The following is a 20,221-nucleotide window of genomic DNA, read 5'->3' as shown; positions in this document are numbered from 1 at the left end:
GGTTGGGCGCTGCCTTCCCTCGGGCCAATGGGGGTAGGGAAAGGGCGGGTTTGCCCCGCCCGCTCCCCGCGCCAATGGGGCCGGGCTGGTGTGCGGGAGGCGCAGCTGAGGGAAGATGGCGGAGGAGGAGAAGCTGCCCGCGGGCTGGGAGAAGCGCATGAGCCGCAGCTCCGGTACGGGCGGAGGGGCTGCGGGGGTGGGGGGGGGTTTGCCCGCTAACGGGGCGGCGAGCTGGGCCCGTCGGCGCGTCGGCTTAGGGCTGGGTGGGGGTGCGGCCCGGTGGGCCCGGCCCTGGGCCTCGGCGGGGGCTGAAGGGACGTGAGCAGGGCGGGGTGCGGAGAACCGGGCTCGGGGCGGGCCTGAGAGCCGGGCTGCGGGGCTGCCGTGCCCGAGAGGCGTCGTGCCCATGGGGGAGGGGGGGTGTGTGTGTGAAGCGAAGCCCCCGGGACCGGGTTCTGCCAGGGGAGCGGCCTAGGCCGTGCGGGGGGAAGCGGGGCAGAGCCCAGAGAAGCCGCTGTAGGGCGGGTTAAAGCGCGGCGGGAGGCTTCGCCCTCGGTGGGGCTGGGGAGGGGGGAGGCTGCTGGTCAGGGCGGTGCTTTCAGCGCGGCTTTGCGGCTGCTGAGCAGCTGCTGGGAGGTGGCGTTGGTCAGCTCTGCTCGGTGGCGTGAGGTGGGGACGGTGATTTTAGGGAGGCTGAGAGGGAAGAGGGGCCCGCGCGAACACTGAATCCCAGCATGGCGGGGGTTGGCAGGGCCCTCTGGGGTCATCCAGCCCAACCCTCCTGCCCAAGCAGGGTCACCCAGAGCAGACTGCACAGCACCACGGCCAGGGGGGCTGGAATATCTCCAGAGAAGGAGACTCCACAGCCTCCCTGGGCAGCCTGGGCCAGGGCTCCGTCACCCTCAGAGGGAAGAAGTTCTTCCTCGGGTTCAGCTGGAGCTTCCTCTGCTCCAGTTTGTGCCCGGTGCCCCTTGTCCTGTCGCTGGGCACCACTGGAAAGAGCTTGGCCCCGTCCTCCTGACCCCCACCCTGCAGACACTGACCGGTATTTCTAAGGTCCCCTCGCAGCCTTCTCTTCTCCAGGCTGAACAAGCCCAGCTCCCTCAGCCTCTCCTCCTAGCAGAGATGCTCCAGTCCCCTCCTCATCCTCGTAGCCCTGCGCTGGACTCTCTCCAGTAGCTCCTCATCTTTCTTGAACTGGGGAGCCCAGAACTGGACTCTCTCCAGTAGCTCCTCATCTTTCTTGAACTGGGGAGCCCAGAACTGGGCTCTCTCCAGTAGCTCCTCATCTTTCTTGAACCCTGCTTGGCCAGGACTACCGCGGTGGAAACATCCTGGAGGGAGGGAGCTCCGTGCTTGTGTGGTGTTCACAGGTCCAGGCTGTCAGTTGGGATCCGCAGCCGGGAATTTGGGCCCTTTGCTTCCCGCCGCACGGCTCTGCTGGGGCAATCCCTCACCTTGGTTTGCTTGGCTTTTTTTTTTTGTTCCTCGAGCCTGGTCGGTTCCTAGCTTCAGTGGAGAGCTTTGGGACGAGCGATTCGCTAGAAGACAGCGGGAATCGTCTTGGTCGGTGCTGTGAGTTATCGCAGGTAAACGGACGCCTGGCTTTGAGCGCTGGGAGGCCTCCGAGGAGCAGAATTACCTGGCTCTGACGCTGAACAGGATTTCACAGGAGCTTCGTTTTCTGCTGCCTGTGGAAACTGTGGATATCTTGTGTGGGAAGGTCTTATTTTCTGGTAGAAAAAAGGTGATTTTTGGAGGGAAAGGTCTGTGCGATGCGAAGGTGTGATCTTTGCCAGCAGTAACTCGCCACGTTTGCTGCAGGATGTGCTGGCCAGAGAGGCTTGGTGCTGCTTCGCCCCAGAGTGGAGCACGATCTTAACCCCAGGCCAGAACCGCGGCGCCTGGCAGTGGTGGGGCGTTGCCTGGGGGTGTTCTTGGCTCCTGGCGGTGTGGACAGGTGTCCTGTTGCTGAGCTGCACGAGCGGCGTGGATCGGAAAGGCGGCCGGCGGGGCTGCTGCTTCGGCTGAAGGTGCTCCCCTACACTCGAGTAGGAAATTACGTGGAGTTGTCGAGTCTGGTTTCCTACCTCGTGCGTTCGAGCTCGTCGCGTGGCCGAGCACTCGCAGAAACCCAATCTTCTTTTCCTGCGGGGTCGAGAAGCTGATTCTCAGGGGGTGGAGAAGCTGATTCTTGGGGGGTGGAGAAGCTGATTCTCAGGGGTGGAGAAGCTGCTTCTCGGGGGGTGGAGAAGCTGCTTCTCGGGGGGTCGAGAAGCTGCTTCTCGGGGGGTGGAGAAGCTGCTTCTCGGGGGGTGGAGAAGCTGCTTCTCGGGGGGTCGAGAAGCTGCTTCTCGGGGGGTCGAGAAGCTGCTTCTCGGGGGGTGGAGAAGCTGCTTCTCGGGGGGTCGAGAAGCTGCTTCTCGGGGGGTGGAGAAGCTGCTTCTCGGGGGGTCGAGAAGCTGCTTCTCGGGGGGTGGAGAAGCTGCTTCTCGGGGGGTGGAGAAGCTGCTTCTCGGGGGGTGGAGAAGCTGCTTCTCGGGGGGTCGAGAAGCTGCTTCTCGGGGGTCTTCTTTAACTTCTTCTCCAGTCTTGTTTAACTTCTTCATCAACGACCTGGATGAAGAGTTAGAATATACCCTCACCAAGTTTGCTGATGGCACCAAACTGGGAGGAGGGGTGGATGCACTGTAAGGCTGTGCTGCCGTTCAGCAAGACCTGGCCAGGCTGGAGAGCTGGGCAGAGAGGAACCTGATGAGGTTCAACCAGGGCAAGGGCAGGGTCCTGCACCTGGGGAGGAACAACCCCAGGCACCAGGACAGGCTGGGGGGGACCTGCTGGGAGCAGCTCTGCGGAGAGGGACTGGGAGTGCTGGGGGACGACAGGGTGACCATGAGCCAGCAGCGTGCCCTGGGTGCCAAGAAGGCCAACGGGATCCTGGGGTGCATCAAGAGGAGTGTGGGCAGCAGGTCAGGGAGGTTCTCCTCCCCCTCTGCTCTGCCCTGGGAAGGCCCCGTCTGGAGTCCTGGGTCCAGTTCTGGGCTCCCCAGTTCCAGAAAGATGAGGAGCTACTGGAGAGAGTCCAGTTCTGGGCTCCCCAGTTCCAGAAAGATGAGGAGCTACTGGAGAGAGTCCAGCGGAGGGCTGTGAGGATGAGGAGGGGACGGGAGCATCTCTGCTAGGAGGAGAGGCTGAGGGAGCTGGGCTTGTTCAGCCTGGAGAAGAGAAGGCTGCGAGGGGACCTTAGAAATGCCGATCAGTGTCTGCAGGGTGGGGGTCAGGAGGACGGGGCCAGGCTCTTTCCAGTGGTGCCCAGCGACAGGACAAGGGGCAACGGGCACAAACTGGAGCAGAGGAAGCTCCAGCTGAACCCGAGGAAGAACTTCTTCCCTCTGAGGGTGCTGGAGCCCTGACCCAGGCTGCCCAGGGAGGCTGTGGAGTCTCCTTCTCTGGAGATATTCCAGCCCCCCTGGCCGCGGTGCTGTGCCCCCTGCTCTGGGTGACCCTGCTTGGGCAGGGGGTTGGACTGGGTGACCCCAGAGGGCCCTTCCAGCCCCCACCATGCTGGGATTCTGTGATTCTATGGGGTCAGAAGCTGATTCTCGGGGTCTACCGGGAGCCTTTTTTTAACCCCAGCCCCTTCTCTCTGTCCACAGGCCGTGTTTATTACTTCAACCACATCACGAATGCCAGCCAGTGGGAACGGCCCAGCGGCAGCGGGAAGAACGGCCAAGGGGAGCCCAGCAAAGTGCGGTGTTCGCATCTCTTGGTGAAACACAACCAGTCCAGAAGACCCTCGTCGTGGAGGCAGGAAAGGATCACGCGGACCAAAGATGAGGCACTGGAGCTTATAAATGGCAAGTAAACGCAGGAGAGAGAGGGAAAATGATACTGTTGGAGGGGAAAAGGCGTTTTAAGGCTAGAGTTGGACCCTGAGATGAGTGGTTTGGTGGGTCATGAACCTCACTAAAGCCAAATTTTTTAAGCCAAGTGGTCTGAAGGTGGACTTTTGTGTGGCCCAGCCGCTCGGAGAAGCCATTTTGCTGTGTGATTAAATGACGTAAAGATAGGTCCCAGCCCGTGTGTCTTCCCCCTTGTGGTTTTGGTTTTTTTTTTTTTGTAATGTTATTTCAGAGGTTTGTTTGTATTTTCTTTGTAAACATGTATTTTTATATTAAAAATAAAATCATTTAAAGCTAAACCAAATGTCCTTTAAACATTTCTTTTTATTTAACGACTCCTCGCCCCGATAGCAACTCAGAGTACGTTCTAATTAACCCCTGCTTGAAAGCCAGTTGCTCGTAGGAGGCGGTGCGGGTGACGCTGTCGGCTTGGGCTTCTCCCAGAGCTTGTGGGAGCAAGGGCACCGTGTGTCTTCTCCGATACATTTTGTCAATCTTTGCAGCCTAGCTTTTTTTCTCCCTGGCAGCAGAACTGAATTGCCGTCGTGTTTCTTCAGCGTCGTTGGGTTTTGGATCTTCCGGAAGCCGGTTCAAAGCCCGGCTGTTGCTAGCGGCTTTTTCTTCTTAGGAGAAGGAATTTTAGGGGTTTGAAGTGAGGTTGAAGTCAGTCCTGCTGAGTAATTTGATGAAACTGAGACCGGTGCTCGTTAGCAGGCAGCTTTGGTTTTTTTTTATTGCGAAGGCTAGGCGGGCTGCGAGCGCACCGATGCCTACCGCAGCGCCAGGCCTGTCTTATCTTTTACACCTTCAGCAGGGAGGGTGGGAAGATAGGGAGGGTGTTTTGTCTCTTGCCTTGATCCTGAACACCGAGAAATCGAAGGACTTTCTTCTCTGAAAGCCCTGGGAGGGGAAATTTCTTTGCGGAATAACGCGAGGCAGCGACCAGCAGGTGGTATCTGCTCACCGCCTTGGGGAAGGGGAGGTTAAATTCACCGGCACAGGAGGGGGTTTTATTTTTTTTGGTGAGGGATTTGTCTCCTTCAGGTTAGGGTGGCTGAGGAAGCGTGGCCGGGGGCGAGGAAGCGGGACGCACGCCTGGTGTGGAGGTCTGCGCCGCGGGAGTGGAGTCTGGCGTGAAGACAGCGGGAGTGAAGTGGTTCAGCCGAGCTGCGGATTCCCCGTCTGGCTCTCTCTTCTCTTTCCTGCTCTTTTGAAAGCGTAAAACTGTTGTAGACCCCTTTTTTGGAGTGAATTCCGTCAAAAGGCCAGCGCAGAGCCTTCTGCGGGGCAGAGGTTAAACGATGCGCGATGCTGACGTGTTTTACGCGGGCTTGGATCTTTCTACGTGGGCATCATTTCCATTTTTAGAAAGGAAGGTTGTCCTTGATCTCCAAAGAGGGGTTTTTGGAGCTCGTGGCCGGGTCAGCTTGTGGATACGTAGACATTCTGTGAACTGGTTGTCTGTAGAAGCCTGAACGATGTTCTTTGGACTCGGCGTTGTCACCGTTCTCGCTTGGCTTTTCTTTGAGATGCCGCCGTTCTTTGCTACCCGGTGAGGTGATGGCAAGAAAAAGCTTAAACTTGCCGTAGCGCAGAAGAACGAGGTTAAGCTTGATGGCGTCGGAGCCTTCTCGCTATCAAATTACTCTTAACGTGTCGTCATCTCTCTGTGGTGTCTGCAAAGGCATAATTATAACCTCCTTCTGTGTAAATGCTCTGCTTGGGTTCTGGGCTGGAGGCCGTTAGGGAGTGAATTCCTGTGATGGGGACACCGTGGTTGGGAAAAAAACACACCCAACCACCTTTCTGTCCACATTTGTCCCTAATAAATTGTTCCTGGGAAGGTCACAGGGAGCATCAGCTTATGATTAATTACTTGGTGGCGGCTTCTTGATAATTCCTGTGAGTTAGGTTTCTAGAACAGCCAAAGCTCAGCGGGAGGATGCACGGCTGAGCTCCGCCGCGGCTCCCGACATCGGTGAACGTCCCTGAGCAGACGCGCTGTGCCTGGTGAACGCGGTTATAGCGTAGAATTGTCCAAGTAGGCGTCCGGGGAGGAGCTGGGCAGGCCTGGTACCACGCATTCCCGTGTTTTGTTTGGAGATTGGCCATGCCTGAGAGGTCTCCTTCCCAACCTAGCTCTGGTGTTGCCACTTCACTCGATAAAAATCCACGAACGGGATGTGGTTAGGGAGCTCTTTGCTCCCGCGGGAGAGGGGACGATGCGAAAGAGAAACGTTTTTGCTAGGTGAACTTGACTGATGTCAAATATTCCACGCGATGGCTTCTCTCCACTAATGAGGGAGAAGGGTGGGGAGAGCTGGAGGAGCGCCTCGCCCCTGAACGATTTCTAATCCGTTAAGCGAGCTGCAGTGGAGGATTAATTGCAGGTTCGCTCTCGCGCTGCGTTATGGCAGGAGGTGGGGGGCTGGGCTCACCGGGTGCTTTTCTGGTGGGCGTTAGCGTCGCGGGGAACGCGGGGCTGGAAGGAAATTTCAGATTGGAGCCTGACCCCCCAATTTGGGGGCGAAACCTCTTCTTCCCCCCCGCAAGCTTTATCAAGCGCCGTCTGAGAGGCCGTTACGGTTCTGAGTTTGCTGCAAAGGCGATTTCAGTGTGTAGAAACCCATTTTCCAGCTAAATAACTACTGACAGTTTCCATCCGGCGTTTCTTGCATTAGAGCTGTTTAATTACTTAATTAAATTTCATCTCTTCCCGAGGTTGACCTCTCGGTGGATTTAGAGAGCCCTGCTCTTCACCAGCCTGTTTTTGCCCGCCGAGCCAACCAGGCTTTTAGTTTCTGGTAATGTAGGTCAGCGTTTCTGCTCTCAGCCCCTCCTTTCCGCTTCAGTTTCCATTAATATTTCTCGAGCGCGGGTTCGGCGTGGCGTGCGATATTCCGCGTCGGCTCTTGCCGCCGCCTTCGACCGTTTCCTGCTCCTCTCTGCTGAGGGTGCCGGGACTTCAGCGCCGTGTTTGGCGCTTTGAAAGTCGTGCTGCCCGCTTCGGGGTTCTGCGTGATTCCTCTTTCTGCTCGAGCTCTCCACGCGTGGCAGATTATCAGGGGGGGTTTTGTTTTTTGGCGTCGCGTTTGTAAACGGGCGCGTGAGTTCGCTTGGTGTCGTTGGATCTTGCTTGGTCGCTCAGGTCACGTTTAATATTCTGACCCTGCTGACGGTGCAGACCCCACCCTCCAGCTCGTTATCTGCGAATTTCGTTAGCTTACCGCTGTTTCGTGTTGCAGAATCAGCTGGGATTCATCCCAAAGCTCGGTCCCTGAAAGCTGCTCTCTCCCAGTACTCCCCATTTCAGCTCAATCCGTTGCCGTTCTTCGTCTCGCTCTTCTTCGCGCCGCACTCCCGTTTTTCAGTTTCGCTGACGCCGCGAGGTCTTTGAGGCGTCGTTAATTAAATCCTGGACAGTACTTCATCTGCGTAATTTGTTCTAAACGACCGAGATCATCTGGGGGAAAGGCTCATTAATCCCACTTCGCCGAGCCGAAGCTCAGGCACGAGGTGCAGGTGTCTTGTGCTGGGAGAGGTGGCTGGAAACAGCACCTTAGCTGTGAAAACGCCTTGGGCTTTGTCCCGGAAAGCCCTCCGCCAGCTGACAGGTGGATTTTGCTCTCAGGCTGGTCGCTAGCGTCAAATCAGGAGGCTTTAAGAACTAAATTCTGTTTCAATATGTTTTTCTCCGCAAGCTTGTGAAACCCTCTGTACCCCTCGGAACCCGCCGGTGCGCCCAGGGCGGGTGATTTTGGGTGTTATCGGTAAACGCTCTGCTCCGTCATTTGGGTGCTTTCTGACTTTGACATCAGCGCGTCCCTTCAGGCTGCGATTCCTGACGCTCCGGGGTGTGATACCCTGCTTCGGCAGGGGGGGTTGGACTAGATGACCCACAGAGGTCCCTTCCAACCCCTACTATTCTGTGATTCTGTGATCAGTGGCGGGTGCTTGCTGGGGGTTGGCAGCTCTGTGCCGTTAGATCCGTGTTTACGGTGGTGTAAATGTGTCTTTTGGGGATAATCTTGGTTTTGTCGGCGAGGAGGCTGGTGCTTGAGCAGCTTAGTTTAAGAGGATGAACCAGCATCGGTTGCTTTTCCTAAAGCGTGAGTGCTGTGAACTGGCTGTCCACCCAGATAAATCATCCTTTTTTCCTCTTTAGCGCAGGATAAATAGCTGTTGTCTGAAGTTTTGTGGAGTTTCAGGCTTCCGTGTAGGCTTTCTCCACCCGTACGCGTGCGCTGGAAGCAGCGGGTGGGATAAAGGTGTGAGATCTCACTGACCTGACAGTCCCGGTGTAGGTATTGTCTGTTAAAAGCAGATTACGCACCTCAGGAATGAAGAGAACTTGCTGTGGCTTTTGAATTGTATTCAGGACATCTGATTTTTGAAAAAAAATATATATAAAATTAGAGAATCAGAGGTAATCGATCTCTTTTTCCCATTTTTTGGGGGTAGCTTTTCCTCCTGGCCTGTCCAGCTGGAAAAGCCAACCTAGCTGTCCGGAACGCCTCGCTGAATCCCAAAGATTTAGGCTAGCGGCCTCTGATTCAAAGAGACGACCGGATTGAGGAGGTAAAAATGGGCTGTAGGGTGGAAAACTAATCCAAAGACTTAAAATCCCTTCGTTTTGGTCTTGCCAGCGCTGAGCTGTGATAAAGGGATGCGTTCAGAAACTGATAGCCTGCTTTTTCCGTTGCTGCTGGAGACCTCGGCTCCGAAGAGGCAAGCTCCACGCGCTCGTTGGGGAATACTTTCTTATCTGCCCTCACAGGTATTTCCTCAGGTGTGTACGCGTTATATGGCATCAAAACGAGCTGGAAAATGCTTCTCTCCTCATCCCTTTGCATCAGAAACTGCCTTTTTCCTTTTGCAAGAGCACCCCTCCAAAGCAGAAAGCCTAGCCCTTGAATTACGTGCCCGACTTTTTTTCAGGTAGGGATCTTCCACTGCTCGCCGTCGGAATAAACGACGCCTGGCCCACTTTTTTCTTTGTTTTTTCGAGGTTTATCCAGCAAAGTGCTGGCTGCAGGGCTGACGTGGGAGTGACCTGAAATAGGAAGTTTCGTCGCTGGAACAGGGAGACTGAATAGCTTTGGGGAGGGTTGGGGGCAAAGAACATTGCTTTTCTCTTCGTTTCTCTGTTAATCGGCCGCTTCTCAGTCTTGCTTTTTGAAAGTGGAAGGCTGCTTTGGCCTAAAATGAAAGACAGGCAGGCCTTGCCGATGCTTTCCAAAGCCAACGGGAGGTTTCTGGGATTTAAAGATGAAATAGAAAGAAGTTCAGCTGGAGTTCGCCCGGGACGGAGGGTCGCTTTGAGTCGGAAGCTGCAGCACCTCTGTGCTTCAGGGCAAGCGTGGGTGGATTCCGCTGGGAGATGCTCCCTGCCTTAAAATAGACGGTTGAATTAATTTATTTTTTTTTTGGCCATGTGATTTAGGCTTTAATTTATCACTTGTGGTCCGCGGCGCGGAAGGCAAGCCCCTCTGGCGGGAGCAGGCTGCCATTCCCAGGCTCCGAGTCGGGCTCGTGCGGAAACGCTTCTTGCGACCGGCGCTAAACGGCGTTTTGGTGGGAAGCGGCCGCAAGCTGGACCAGCGGCGGCTTGGGATTTCCAGGAGTGGTGGTCAGGAAGGAGCCGGAGCTGGTCCAGTCGCTCGAAACCGCGCCGGATTTTCTCGTCGTCTCAGGGATCCATGAAGAATCTTCCTCACGCCGTCGTCGAGGGATGCGTCCGTGGCGCTCGTGCTTTGCTCGCCTCCGAGAGGAGTCGTAATTAGTGACTCTGCAATCACGTTACCAAGCTGTTAATTGGAAAATTAGGTCGTCTTGTTATGAGCTAGCAGGGCAGGGGGGGTTCGCTGGTCTGGAAAGATTCAGAACAGTCAAGCAGAGCTTGTGGTTAAGACTATGAATATTTCTTAACTGACCTTTTAAAAAGCTGTCTGGACAAATAATTCACTCCCCGGGGATTCTTCGTGCTCGGTCTTCTACCGAGGTGAGCCCTTCTAAACCCAAAAGCTCATCTGTTTCCAAGCCCAGTAATAAAATTCCTGCGCTTCAGGGGTAGCAGTAGGTGGGATCAACTTTTTTTTTCATAGGAGCTTAAATAGAAAATGGACCACGGTGCAAAGGTGGAAGCGTGCTCGGGGAATAAAAAAGACAAGTGCTGTTGGGGCACTGTGGAAGTCCAGGTCTGGCTCTGTCTTCAGCTGGGAGGTTTGAAAGCCTCCGTCCATGTGCGCACGTGGCCGTTCGCATCCCGCAGCAAGAAGGGCACGAAGCTTAAGGTGGGTTTTGGGGGGGGCTTTTTCCCCATTTTTCCCTCCCCTGACTGGATTATCCCCTCTGCTTACAGGCTACATCCAGAAGATAAAATCGGGAGAAGAGGATTTTGAATCTCTCGCTTCCCAGTTTAGCGACTGCAGCTCGGCGAAAGCGGGAGGCGATCTGGGCGCGTTTGGAAGAGGTGAGTCGAGCTCAGCCCCGGGCAGCGTCAGCGCCAGGTCAGGATTACGGGGTCGGCGCTGAGCCGCTCGGCGGGGAGCGGGGTTTGACAACGCGCCCCGCTGCTGGGGGAGCGACCGTGGAAAGGGATTTCTGTGCCAGGCGGCCTGCTGTGCGGGAAATGTAGTTTGATGCCGAGGAGTTAAGCCAATTAGGAATGCAACCATAATATTCTGCTAGGCAGAGAGGCGATGTTGTGCAAACGCCCCTCGCGAAAGCGGCTTTTCCCTCGGGAAAAGGATTTTCCAGCTCCGCTGAATGGAAATCCAGCCGCGCGGCGTAACGAGCCGTGAATAAGGAAGGAGCGGGTAAGTCTTGCTAACGGCACGCCAGATAAATGATTTGGCATTCTAATCTTCAATGGGAAAAGCTATTAACAAATTGTGGAAAGAAGCACAATTTACAGCCCGCTGAAACGATGTTGCCAGCGAGGGAATTTGTTACGGGATTATTGATCAGCGCAGCGAGGGAGAGACGACAAAAAAGCTCGTGGATGGTTCCTCCTTAATGAGATTTGCCGGTGTGGGAGGAAGGATCTTTGGGATGGGAGAGCGTTAACGTTGAAACCTCTCTTGCTTTGTCTGACGAGTGCTTTTTGCAGTAATTTCCACCAGGAGGAAAATGTAAAGCAATGATGTCCCGAGTACAGCTACCATGTTCAAAGAACAAACCGAAATCTTTTTATAGCGAGGGTGTCCGTGTGTATTTTATTTGAGGAGAGTCTGGAAAGGTTCCAGCCAAGGAGAGAGGATGCCACGTTTATCGTTACGATCCCTGCCCCACAGTCACAGGGACCTGCGGTCATCCCGGAGCAAGGTCTGCGGCAAGAGCTGCCCGTGTCTGAAGCGGCGAGCGGCAGGCCGGCGCGTCGTTTTAGGGGAAGCCTTTTCCCTAAGCTCACGCTGGGGGTTCGTGGGAAGCGGGCTGAAGCTCGTCCCATCCGCTTACCCTGCAGCAAGGATACAGAATCACAGAATCACAGAATAGTAGGGGTTGGAAGGGACCTCTGTGGGTCATCTAGTCCAACCCCCCTGCCGAAGCAGGGTCACCTACAGCAGGCTGCAGAGGACCTTGTCCAGGTGGGTCTTGAATATCTCCAGAGAAGGAGACTCCACAGCCTCCCTGGGCGGCCTGTTCCAGTGCTCCGTCACCCTCAGAGGGAAGAAGTTCTTCCTCGGGTTCAGCTGGAGCTTCCTGTGCTTCAGTTTGTGCCCATTGCCCCTTGTCCTGTCGCTGGGCACCACTGAAAAGAGCTTGGCCCCATCCTCCTGACCCCCACCCTGCAGATATTTGTAGGCATTTATAAGGTCCCCTCTCGGCCTTCTCTTCTTCAGGCTGAACAAGCCCAGCTCCCTCAGCCTCTCCTCGCAGGGGAGATGCTCCAGTCCCCTCACCATCCTCGTAGCCCTGCGCTGGACTCTCTCCAGTAGCTCTTCATCTTTCTGGAACTGGGGAGCCCAGAACTGGACACAGTACTGCAGATGGGGCCTGACCAGGGCAGTGTAGAGGGGAAGGAGAACCTCCCTTGTCCTGCTGACCACACTCTTCTTGATGCACCCCAGGATCCCATTGGCTTTCTTGGCACCCAGGGCACGCTGCTGGCTCATGGTCACCCTGTCGTCCACCAGGACACCCAGGTCCCTCTCCGCAGAGCTGCTCTCCAGCAGGTCCACCCCAAGCCTGTACTGGTGCATGAGGTTGTTCCTCCCCAGGTGCAGGACACTGCATTTGCCTTTGTTGAACCTCATCAGATTCCTCTCTGCCCAGCTTTCCAGCCTATCCAGGTCACGCTGAATGGCAGCACAGCCTTCTGGTGTATCTACCACACCTCCCAGTTTGGTGTCGTCAGCAAACTTGCTGAGGGTACATTCTAACCCTTCATCCAGGTCGATACAGGTTTTTGCAGATTGTGCCGGGCTGTTACCCCACTTAGGATGTCCTGGGAATATCTAAAACACCGGTGGGCTCACTGCTGCTGCAGGATGTAACCGTGGAAGGGGCTCCCGAGTCGCTCTTTCAGCCCCCACTAGCTGAAGTCTGGCTTTGGCAGATTAAAGTCTATTGAGGAATGCAGCTTTGGGGTTTTTTTTCCCCCAAAATTGCTGGTTTTAATCGCTGTTCCTTTTTAGGGTGCGGCGTTGCTGCAGTTCAGCGCCAGTTCCTTCCTCAGGTCCTTTCAGACCGGGCTGAGCGGTGATCTCTTACAGCTTTGTGTGTAAGGAAACGTTCATCCTCGGGTGCTGTGTCCGCTGTTTCGGGTTCAGCTCGGCTCGTTGTGCTCTTTGGAGATGTACGGAAAGAGATTTATTTTGTTATTTTTTTGGGTTTTTTTCCTCTGGCTGCACCAAAAGGTAAAGGAAAGTTGCAAGAGCCGGTTTCCACTAGATGGCATTGGAACCGTGCGTGGTGGCCAGACCCCTGCGCTGTCACTCCACCCGCCCTCTGCCTCCGCTGGGCTGATTGTTCTTTTTTTACTGGGCTGAAAATGCAATTTGTCAGATCTGGGAGCACTGGTTACTTCGGAGGTGAAGTTATGAAAACATTTCAATTTGTCTTCCCGAAAGCCTTCCAAAGAAGCCGTGTTTCTGCTGGAGGACGACCGCTGTGGTGTAGCGGGGAGGTTGTTACCTCGTTTGAAGTAAGGATTTCGGGTCCTAGTGGAAAATAACCACAAAATTCAGGTGACGAAGCAGCTCTGCCTGACAGCGAACGCCGCTGTAAGTGGAGCTCGTGAGCCAGGCAAGCCGCTTGCCTCTCCTGGCAATTAATCCAAACGCTGAAACGAGAGAAGGGAAGCTCTGGAAAGCCGTGTGCATCGGGTCACTTCAGTAATAAACCACTTTTTTTTTTGGAAGGGGGGAAAATACCAAGCCAAAGCTGTTACTGATCCTGAAAGGGAGGGACTGAGCATCCTTCGTGGCCTCCGTCTGCCTCGCTAGGGAAAGGGGTGCGGATGGGTGCAGGTCCTGAAATAAAACGTCGGTTCTGGGGGTGCTGCTGGGCTGGATGCGCTGCGGCCGGCACGCGTGGTCATCGAAGGGGTCGGGGAGGTTGAGCTTGCAGAGATTTGCGTCTGGCTGCAACGTCTGCTGGCGAGCCAGCTGTCAGGCTGCCCAGCAGCTTTCTGCAGCCCCCTGCTAATCTGCTGCGGAGTCCGAAGCCGCGGCACCGCCTCGAAGCTTGGAGGCAAGGGCCGTAAACTGACAGGGGATTTACGTGGGGTTTTTGGGCAGAGACTGGTCTGTGCGTCTCCTCGGGCAGCTCGAGGCAAGCTTTGCAAGCCTGGTGGGCAGCGAGAGTGGAGAGTGAGGGTAGCCTCTGTGCCTGGGGGACCATCACCTCCCAGCCTGCCCTCGCAGGCAGCTTATCCTTCTGCAGAAGCTTTGGCTAAGAGTCCCTCGGCGAGACTTCGACCTGTTGGTAAAACCTCATTATTTCATCCGGGGCGGGTGGTTTCTCTGCTTTTTCGCAGGAAACCAGGCAAAAATACCATCCCTCTGGAGCCCCTCCGTCGCAGGCTGGTGTCTCTCGGCTTGGCTGGAGTTATTCTGGCCGAGCGCTCGTGCCGCTTATTCCTTCTCCGGACCTGCAAAGCTGCGATAGTTCCGCTCCTGAATCCGCTTGTGGAATCCTTCCTCTGAGCACCCCGGGCTTTCCCCGAGCCTGGATTCCTAAACCTGCCAAAACTGGGTGACTTGGAGCCTGGGACCTGAAGAGCAGTTCTTATCTAGGTCACGACATTATCCGTGCGCGCCTTGTGAATTATTTAGCGCGGCTTGTAATGCGCGCCGCGTCCCTTCCCCCTGTGTGCCTGGAGGGCAGAGGAGACGTGGAGACCGACATCCACTTGCACCAGTGAGTCTGCAGAACAGATTTCCTCTGCCTTTTGGGTCTGCAGCAATCCCCAGTGTCTTTCCTTGCTGCAGCGAGCGTCTGCAGGATCTGAACAACCCCCCCCCTGCTTAAAAAAGCAGAAGTCTGTGTACGTGCATGTGTGAACGAGTTGTTTTGAATCATCTTCTGGGAGCGGATGAAAACAAACACCCCCTGCAAGTCGTTAATTGGTGGCTTTGTTGTTTGCCTGGAAGCTGTCTTCGTTTGAGGCTTGCTTGCTCGGAAAGATCCTCCTCCCGTTGCTGGGCTTAATTGAACTTTCTGGTGTCTGCTCTCTGCAGGTCAGATGCAGAAGCCTTTTGAAGATGCCTCGTTTGCGCTGAGGGCTGGCGAGATGAGCGGACCAGTTTTCACAGAATCAGGGATCCACATCATCCTCCGCACAGAGTGAAGTGCCTTGGCGACGCGTAGACAGGAAAGGGCGAGGGGAAGAAAGGAAACAAACAAACAAAAAACCCGAAACCTACTCCAACCCTGCACTCTCCCCAACGAACTTCATATCCAGTCTAAAAAAAACAAACAAAAAATAGCTCATTTCATATCTCAAATATCTTCTGTGGCACCCAACACAATGTTTTTCACCTGCATGGTCAGCCAAGGGTGAGAACGCAATCAAAATAAGACGGCAGCATCTTCTGTAAGCAGAGAGAATGTTCAAACCAGCGTTCCTGGCATGCCACAGCTGCTTGACTTGTATTGACGTGTCTCCTACGCCGAGGAGTTGTCGGTGCTAGAGGTCACCCTTCGGCGCTTCCCTGTTAGGGACGCGGAGCGCTGACCGCGGCGCTGGCGGTGGCGAAGCTGACTGGCCAACTCGGGTGCGGTGAGGGACCCCGACCCCCCTGCATGTTTGTTTGAAACGCATTTTAACCCGAACGACCGGCGTTCGCTCCGCGCTCTGATCCGTCGGGTTGTAGAACTGAGTTACTGAAGCCATTCAGAAATTCACCGTCGGGTACCGGCGCGAGGCCCCCATCCCTCGCGCTCCGTCCGTAGCTTCCCTCAACGCGGCCGCCTCGGCGAGCATCGTCCCTCTGTCCCGTCACGCGGTGCTCCCGCCGGCGCTTCGACTGGAAAACTTGAAGATGCCTTTTGGTTCCGATGGCAAACGGGAGAGGCTGACGGCCAGCGGCTCCCGCCACGGGGAGGTCGGGAGGCAGCCGGCGCGGCGCTCCGGAGGGTGCTGCCTGCGTCCCGCCGCGGTCGCTCCCTTCTCCAGACGCGACGGTGCCGTTCCGTGGGGCAGGCGGGGTTGCGGGTGCTGCGGTGTAGCTCGAAGGCTGTTTTGGGTTTTTTCTTTTTTCCCTCCAGCTCCTCTCCTTCCACTTGTGGTTTAAACACTGTAAGTCGTTGTTTTCCGGTTACACTGCATTGCTTATGTTTAGCGAAATAAAAACGGGGAAAAAAAAAACAGAATAAAATAAATCCCAGCTTTGGTCCAGTGCAAACCAGCTGTATAGCTCCAGTTCTCTTCAGCAGAAAATAAAGCCCTCTCCAACTGAATGTTTCAAGAGCTCCGGTATCGATTATTTCTCCTCCTTTGCCTGCAGCGATCTTGTTGCTCCTGTTAGAACAAACAAAAACCTCTGTGGTATGTGCTGAGTTGGCTTTTTGTGATGGGCTTTGGGGTTTTTTTATTCCTAAATCCTAACGTGGAAATTTTTTCCTAAATCCTAAGTGGAAATTTTTTTTGAAATCCTAACATGGACATGTTTTCCTAAATCCTAACATGGAAACTTTTTCCTAAATCCTAACATGGAAACTTTTTCCTAAATCCTAGCGTGGACATTGTTTCCTAAATCCTAGCGTGGACATTGTTTCCTAAATCCTAACGTGGAAATTTTTTCCTAAATCCTAACGTGGAAATTTTTTCCTAAATCCTAGCGTGGACATTTTTTCCTAAATCCTAATGTGGACATTTTTTCCTAAATCCTAATGTGGACATTGTTTCCTAAATCCTAGCATGGACATTGTTTCCTAAATCCTAACGTGGACATTTTTTCCTAAATCCTAGCGTGGACATTTTTTCCTAAATCCTAGCGTGGAAATTGTTTCCTAAATCCCAACGTGGACGGTTTTTTCCTAAATCCCAACGTGGACGTTTTTTCCTAAATCCCACCGTGGAAATGTGGCTTGCGTGGTATTAAGAAAAAACTCCAAATTTGTCTTATGCTGGAAGTTAATATTCTTTATTCTCACGTTGTCACGGGGTTCTCCTGCTTTGCGTTGAGTCGATGTCTGATTTCTTAAGCGCTGTTGAACTCCTGGAGTTCCTTCAGGTAAGGTATAAAACCGTTTCCCACCTCTCCTCGGCTCCGCACATGCAGGGGCTCCGTTCGAGGTGTGAATTCAGCCGTGACGGACGCCAGAGGCTCCTCGGCGCGTGGGTTTTTCTTTTAAAACCCCCATCTTCGAGCTGGGGAAAGGCGACGTCTCCTGCGTCCTCTCTCCAGTTGCTCAACCCAGACCTCGGAACATCGCGTGCGGTTCTGCTCTGGCCCTCGCTGGTGGAGCTGGGGAGATGGCAGACTCTTGGGCGTCGGGGAAAAGTTGGTTTCCATAGCTACACATTGATTTTTAATTTTTTTTTTTAAAGAATAAAAAATAATATCCAGCTCAGGGTGACAAGCAGGTGAGAACTTCAAAAAGCAGAATCACCTCAACAGTGCGGCATCGCGAACGCGGGATCGAAGGTGAACAAAAGGGAGCGGAGCCGTCGTCGCGGTCTGGAAATGCGGGAGAAGCGGCGGCAGCCAAGCGTTTCTCCGTGCCTTCCCCGCCGTCGCTCCCGCCGATCCCGCTGCCGCGTTCGGATCTTCGAAGCGGGGTGGGGGATCGCCTCTGACCGCGAGCGAAAGGTTCACGAGGCGGCAGCGGAAAAATGGAGAAGGTGGAGAGTTTTGGGGTGGGGGTGAAGGCGCTACCGGGGAGGTTTTCTTTCCCTGCCGTAAGCGGCTGGTTTGTAGCGGGCGAAGAGCTCGCGGGGCTGCGTGAGAAGCTCCCGGCTTTTAAAAAGCGCTCGTGGGTGCTTGGGGATTTTGTTCGGGATCGCTGGAAGCTTTGCTCCGCGTTGAGGGTCCGAGCAGCCCCCCGGGAGGAAAGAAACGCCCTCGGGATGTCCCGCTGGCACTGCTCGAGGTGGGGAGAAGGCTCGAGCGGCCCCGGGTTCGCTGGTGTTGAATCGGCCGTCTCCAGCGCCCGGCGGAGCAAGCGCGGGGAGAAGCGGGAGCGTCCCCTGAGGCTCCGCTCGCAGCTTTGGTGTCGGCTGCCCCACGATTTGGGTCCAGCTCCGCTCAGAACCCGCAGCGGGAGGATGAATCCTGGTTTATCTCTTCGCCGAGGTCGTGGAGCAGCTTTGCTCTCCTGCCCTTTCCCGGGGAACACGCGCTTGTGGCTGCGCCCGGTGAGCAGCTGCAGTGTGGGGACCCGATCTGGCGTGTCAGCGTGGCTCGGACCTGGGTCCCTTCCCAGTACGGTTCCTGGGTGAGATACGGAGCAGCACGGCTCCGTCTAGCCCCGTTCCTCCAGGGAACGCTGGCTCGGCGCTCCAAACGCCTGTCAACCCTTGGACTCCGTCACCAGAGCAGTGACGCTAACGATAACCGCTTCTGACTGTGTCATGTTTGAAGCCTTCACTTCTCCAGAAGGATCATTGAAGGGATTTCTTCTGGTTTCTCTCCAGGACCTGAGGAAGAAGCCGTCGCGTCCCAGGAGATCGGGAGCCGGGCTGGCAGCAGGTCTGGGGCTGTCGCGGGAGAGGGAGGCTTCTCTCCAGCTCTCCCAGCCCGGAGCTGGGCGATACCGAGGAGGCAGGAAGGAGCAGCCCCCCCACCCCTGCTGCTCCCCCAAGACCAGGCTCGAGATTTATTTTCTGCCTGCCAAATCCGCACGCCGGCGGAGAGGGCAGCCTGCGCCGGCCGGCTCTGGCCGTGCTGCAGGAGACGGCATCCATCTCTGTCAAGCGCCGTTATTAAAGTGGGGCTGCGAGGCTCCGGACCTGGATGAAGAGTGAGAGCGTCCCCTCAGCCAGTTTGCTGATGGCACCAAACTGGGAGGAGGGGTGGATGCACCGGCAGGCTGTGCTGGATCCAGCGAGCCCTGGCCAGGCTGGAGAGCTGGGCAGAGAGGAACCTGATGAGGTTCAACCAGGGCAAGGGCAGGGTCCTGCACCTGGGGAGGAACAACCCCAGGCACCAGCACAGGCTGGGGGGGACCTGCTGGGAGCAGCTCTGCGGAGAGGGACTGGGAGTGCTGGGGGACGACAGGGTGACCCTGAGCCAGCAGCGTGCCCTGGGTGCCAAGAAGGCCAATGGGATCCTGGGGTGCATCAAGAGGAGTGTGGGCAGCAGGTCAGGGAGGTTCTCCTCCCCCTCTGCTCTGCCCTGGGGAGGCCCCATCTGGAGTCCTGGGTCCAGTTCTGGGCTCCCCAGTTCAAGAGAGATGAGGAGCTACTGGAGAGAGTCCAGTGGAGGGCTGCGAGGATGAGGAGGGGACTGGAGCATCTCTGCTAGGAGGAGAGGCTGAGGGAGCTGGGCTTGTTCAGCCTGGAGAAGAGAAGGCTGCGAGGGGACCTTAGAAATGCCGGTCAGTGTCTGCAGGGGGGTCAGGAGGACGGGGCCAGACTCTTTCCAGTGGTGCCCAGCGACAGGACAAGGGGCAACGGGCACAAACTGGAGCAGAGGAAGCTCCAGCTGAACCCGAGGAAGAACTTCTTCCCTCTGAGGGTGACGGAGCCCTGGCCCAGGCTGCCCAGGGAGGCTGTGGAGTCTCCTTCTCTGGAGATATTCCAGCCCCGCCTGGCCGTGGTGCTGTGCCCCCTGCTCTGGGTGACCCTGCTTGGGCAGGGGGCTGGGCTGGGTGACCCCCAGAAGGCCCTGCCAACCCCGACCGTTCTGTGATTCCGTGACCCCTGGTCCCCCCGGGAGCTTTGTGCCGGTCTCTCTCCCTTCGCTCGGGATGAATCGCCCCCAGCCCCTTGCCCACAGATGCGTTTCCGGGCATCGCTTTGGCGTCTCCACGCCAAACAGCAGCCAGCCAGCACCACCCCACGAACACCCGTGGGTTCGCCACGGCCGGGCCACGCCGCCGTTCGCTTCCCGCTCCGCCTGCCCCGGGATGCGCGCCAGTTCTCCGGGCGCTGGGAGCTGGGATGCGGGAGGGCACACGCACACGCCGGAGCGGGCTTACTCAACGCTGCCGTTTCTACCTGTCGAAAGCAAGCGGTGGCTCTGCTGGGGAATGTGGGTTTTTTTTGGGGGGGGGGGGGCTCCATCTAATCCCTGTTACCGAATTTCTCCATCCTTCAGATCCCTCTCCCCAGGGGAGTCACGAGCGCGGCGAAATCCAGTCTGCGCAGCCCTGCCGTTGCAGCCCGCTCCGCCTCTCCGTCCCGCCGGCCCGGTGCCGCTTTGCATTCAGTTGACATTCACGCCAAGCTTCCGAGCCGATCCCTTCTTTTAAGGCTGCCGCTCGCGCTCTCCTGGCGTCACAGAATCACAGAATCACAGAATGGCAGGGGTTGGAAGGGACCTCTGTGGGTCATCTAGTCCAACCCCCCTGCCCAAGCAGGGTCACCTACAGCAGGCTGCACAGGACCATGTCCAGGTGGGTCTGGAATATCTCCAGAGAAGGAGACTCCACAACCTCCCTGGGCAGCCTGTTCCAGTGCTCCATCACCCTCAGAAGAAGTTCTTCCTCATCTTCAGACGGAGCTTCCTGTGCCTCATTTTGTGCCCATTGCCCCTTGTCCTGCGTCGAACGCTTTTATCGCACCCCCCGACGGAGGCGATCACAGAATCACAGAATAGTAGGGGTTGGAAGGGACCTCTGTGGGTCACCCAGTCCAACCCTCCTGCTGAAGCAGGGTCACCCAGAGCAGGCTGCACAGGACCTTGTCCAGGCGGGTCTTGAATATC

The 20,221-nt window shown here is 56.0% G+C and overlaps 1 protein-coding gene across 1 annotated transcript; it reads left to right on the top strand.

The window, feature by feature from the left end:
* Positions 1-59: 59 nt before the first annotated feature.
* On the top strand, positions 60-15,809 carry PIN1 (peptidylprolyl cis/trans isomerase, NIMA-interacting 1). Its single transcript, XM_075446038.1, has 4 exons — positions 60-173; positions 3,657-3,857; positions 10,264-10,374; positions 14,588-15,809. Exons 1-4 carry the CDS (start codon positions 116-118, stop codon positions 14,695-14,697), a joined length of 480 nt encoding a protein of 159 aa, XP_075302153.1. The 5' UTR covers positions 60-115; the 3' UTR covers positions 14,698-15,809.
* The last annotated feature ends 4,412 nt before the right edge of the window (positions 15,810-20,221 follow it).

This window comes from Opisthocomus hoazin, chromosome 35 (assembly GCF_030867145.1).
Source record: "Opisthocomus hoazin isolate bOpiHoa1 chromosome 35, bOpiHoa1.hap1, whole genome shotgun sequence".
In the NCBI taxonomy this organism is placed as follows: domain Eukaryota; kingdom Metazoa; phylum Chordata; class Aves; order Opisthocomiformes; family Opisthocomidae; genus Opisthocomus; species Opisthocomus hoazin.
The sequence above is the reverse complement of the archived record's forward strand: the minus strand, read 5'-3'. Positions and strand labels throughout refer to the sequence as shown.

Coding starts and splice junctions, on each gene's coding strand:
- PIN1 (XM_075446038.1), top strand. CDS start 116: ATGGCGGAGGAGGAGAAGCTGCCCGCGGGCTGGGAGAAGCGCATGAGC. Junction 174..3,656: donor GCGCATGAGCCGCAGCTCCG/GTACGGGCGGAG, acceptor CTCTGTCCACAG/GCCGTGTTTATTACTTCAAC. Junction 10,375..14,587: donor TCTGGGCGCGTTTGGAAGAG/GTGAGTCGAGCT, acceptor TGCTCTCTGCAG/GTCAGATGCAGAAGCCTTTT.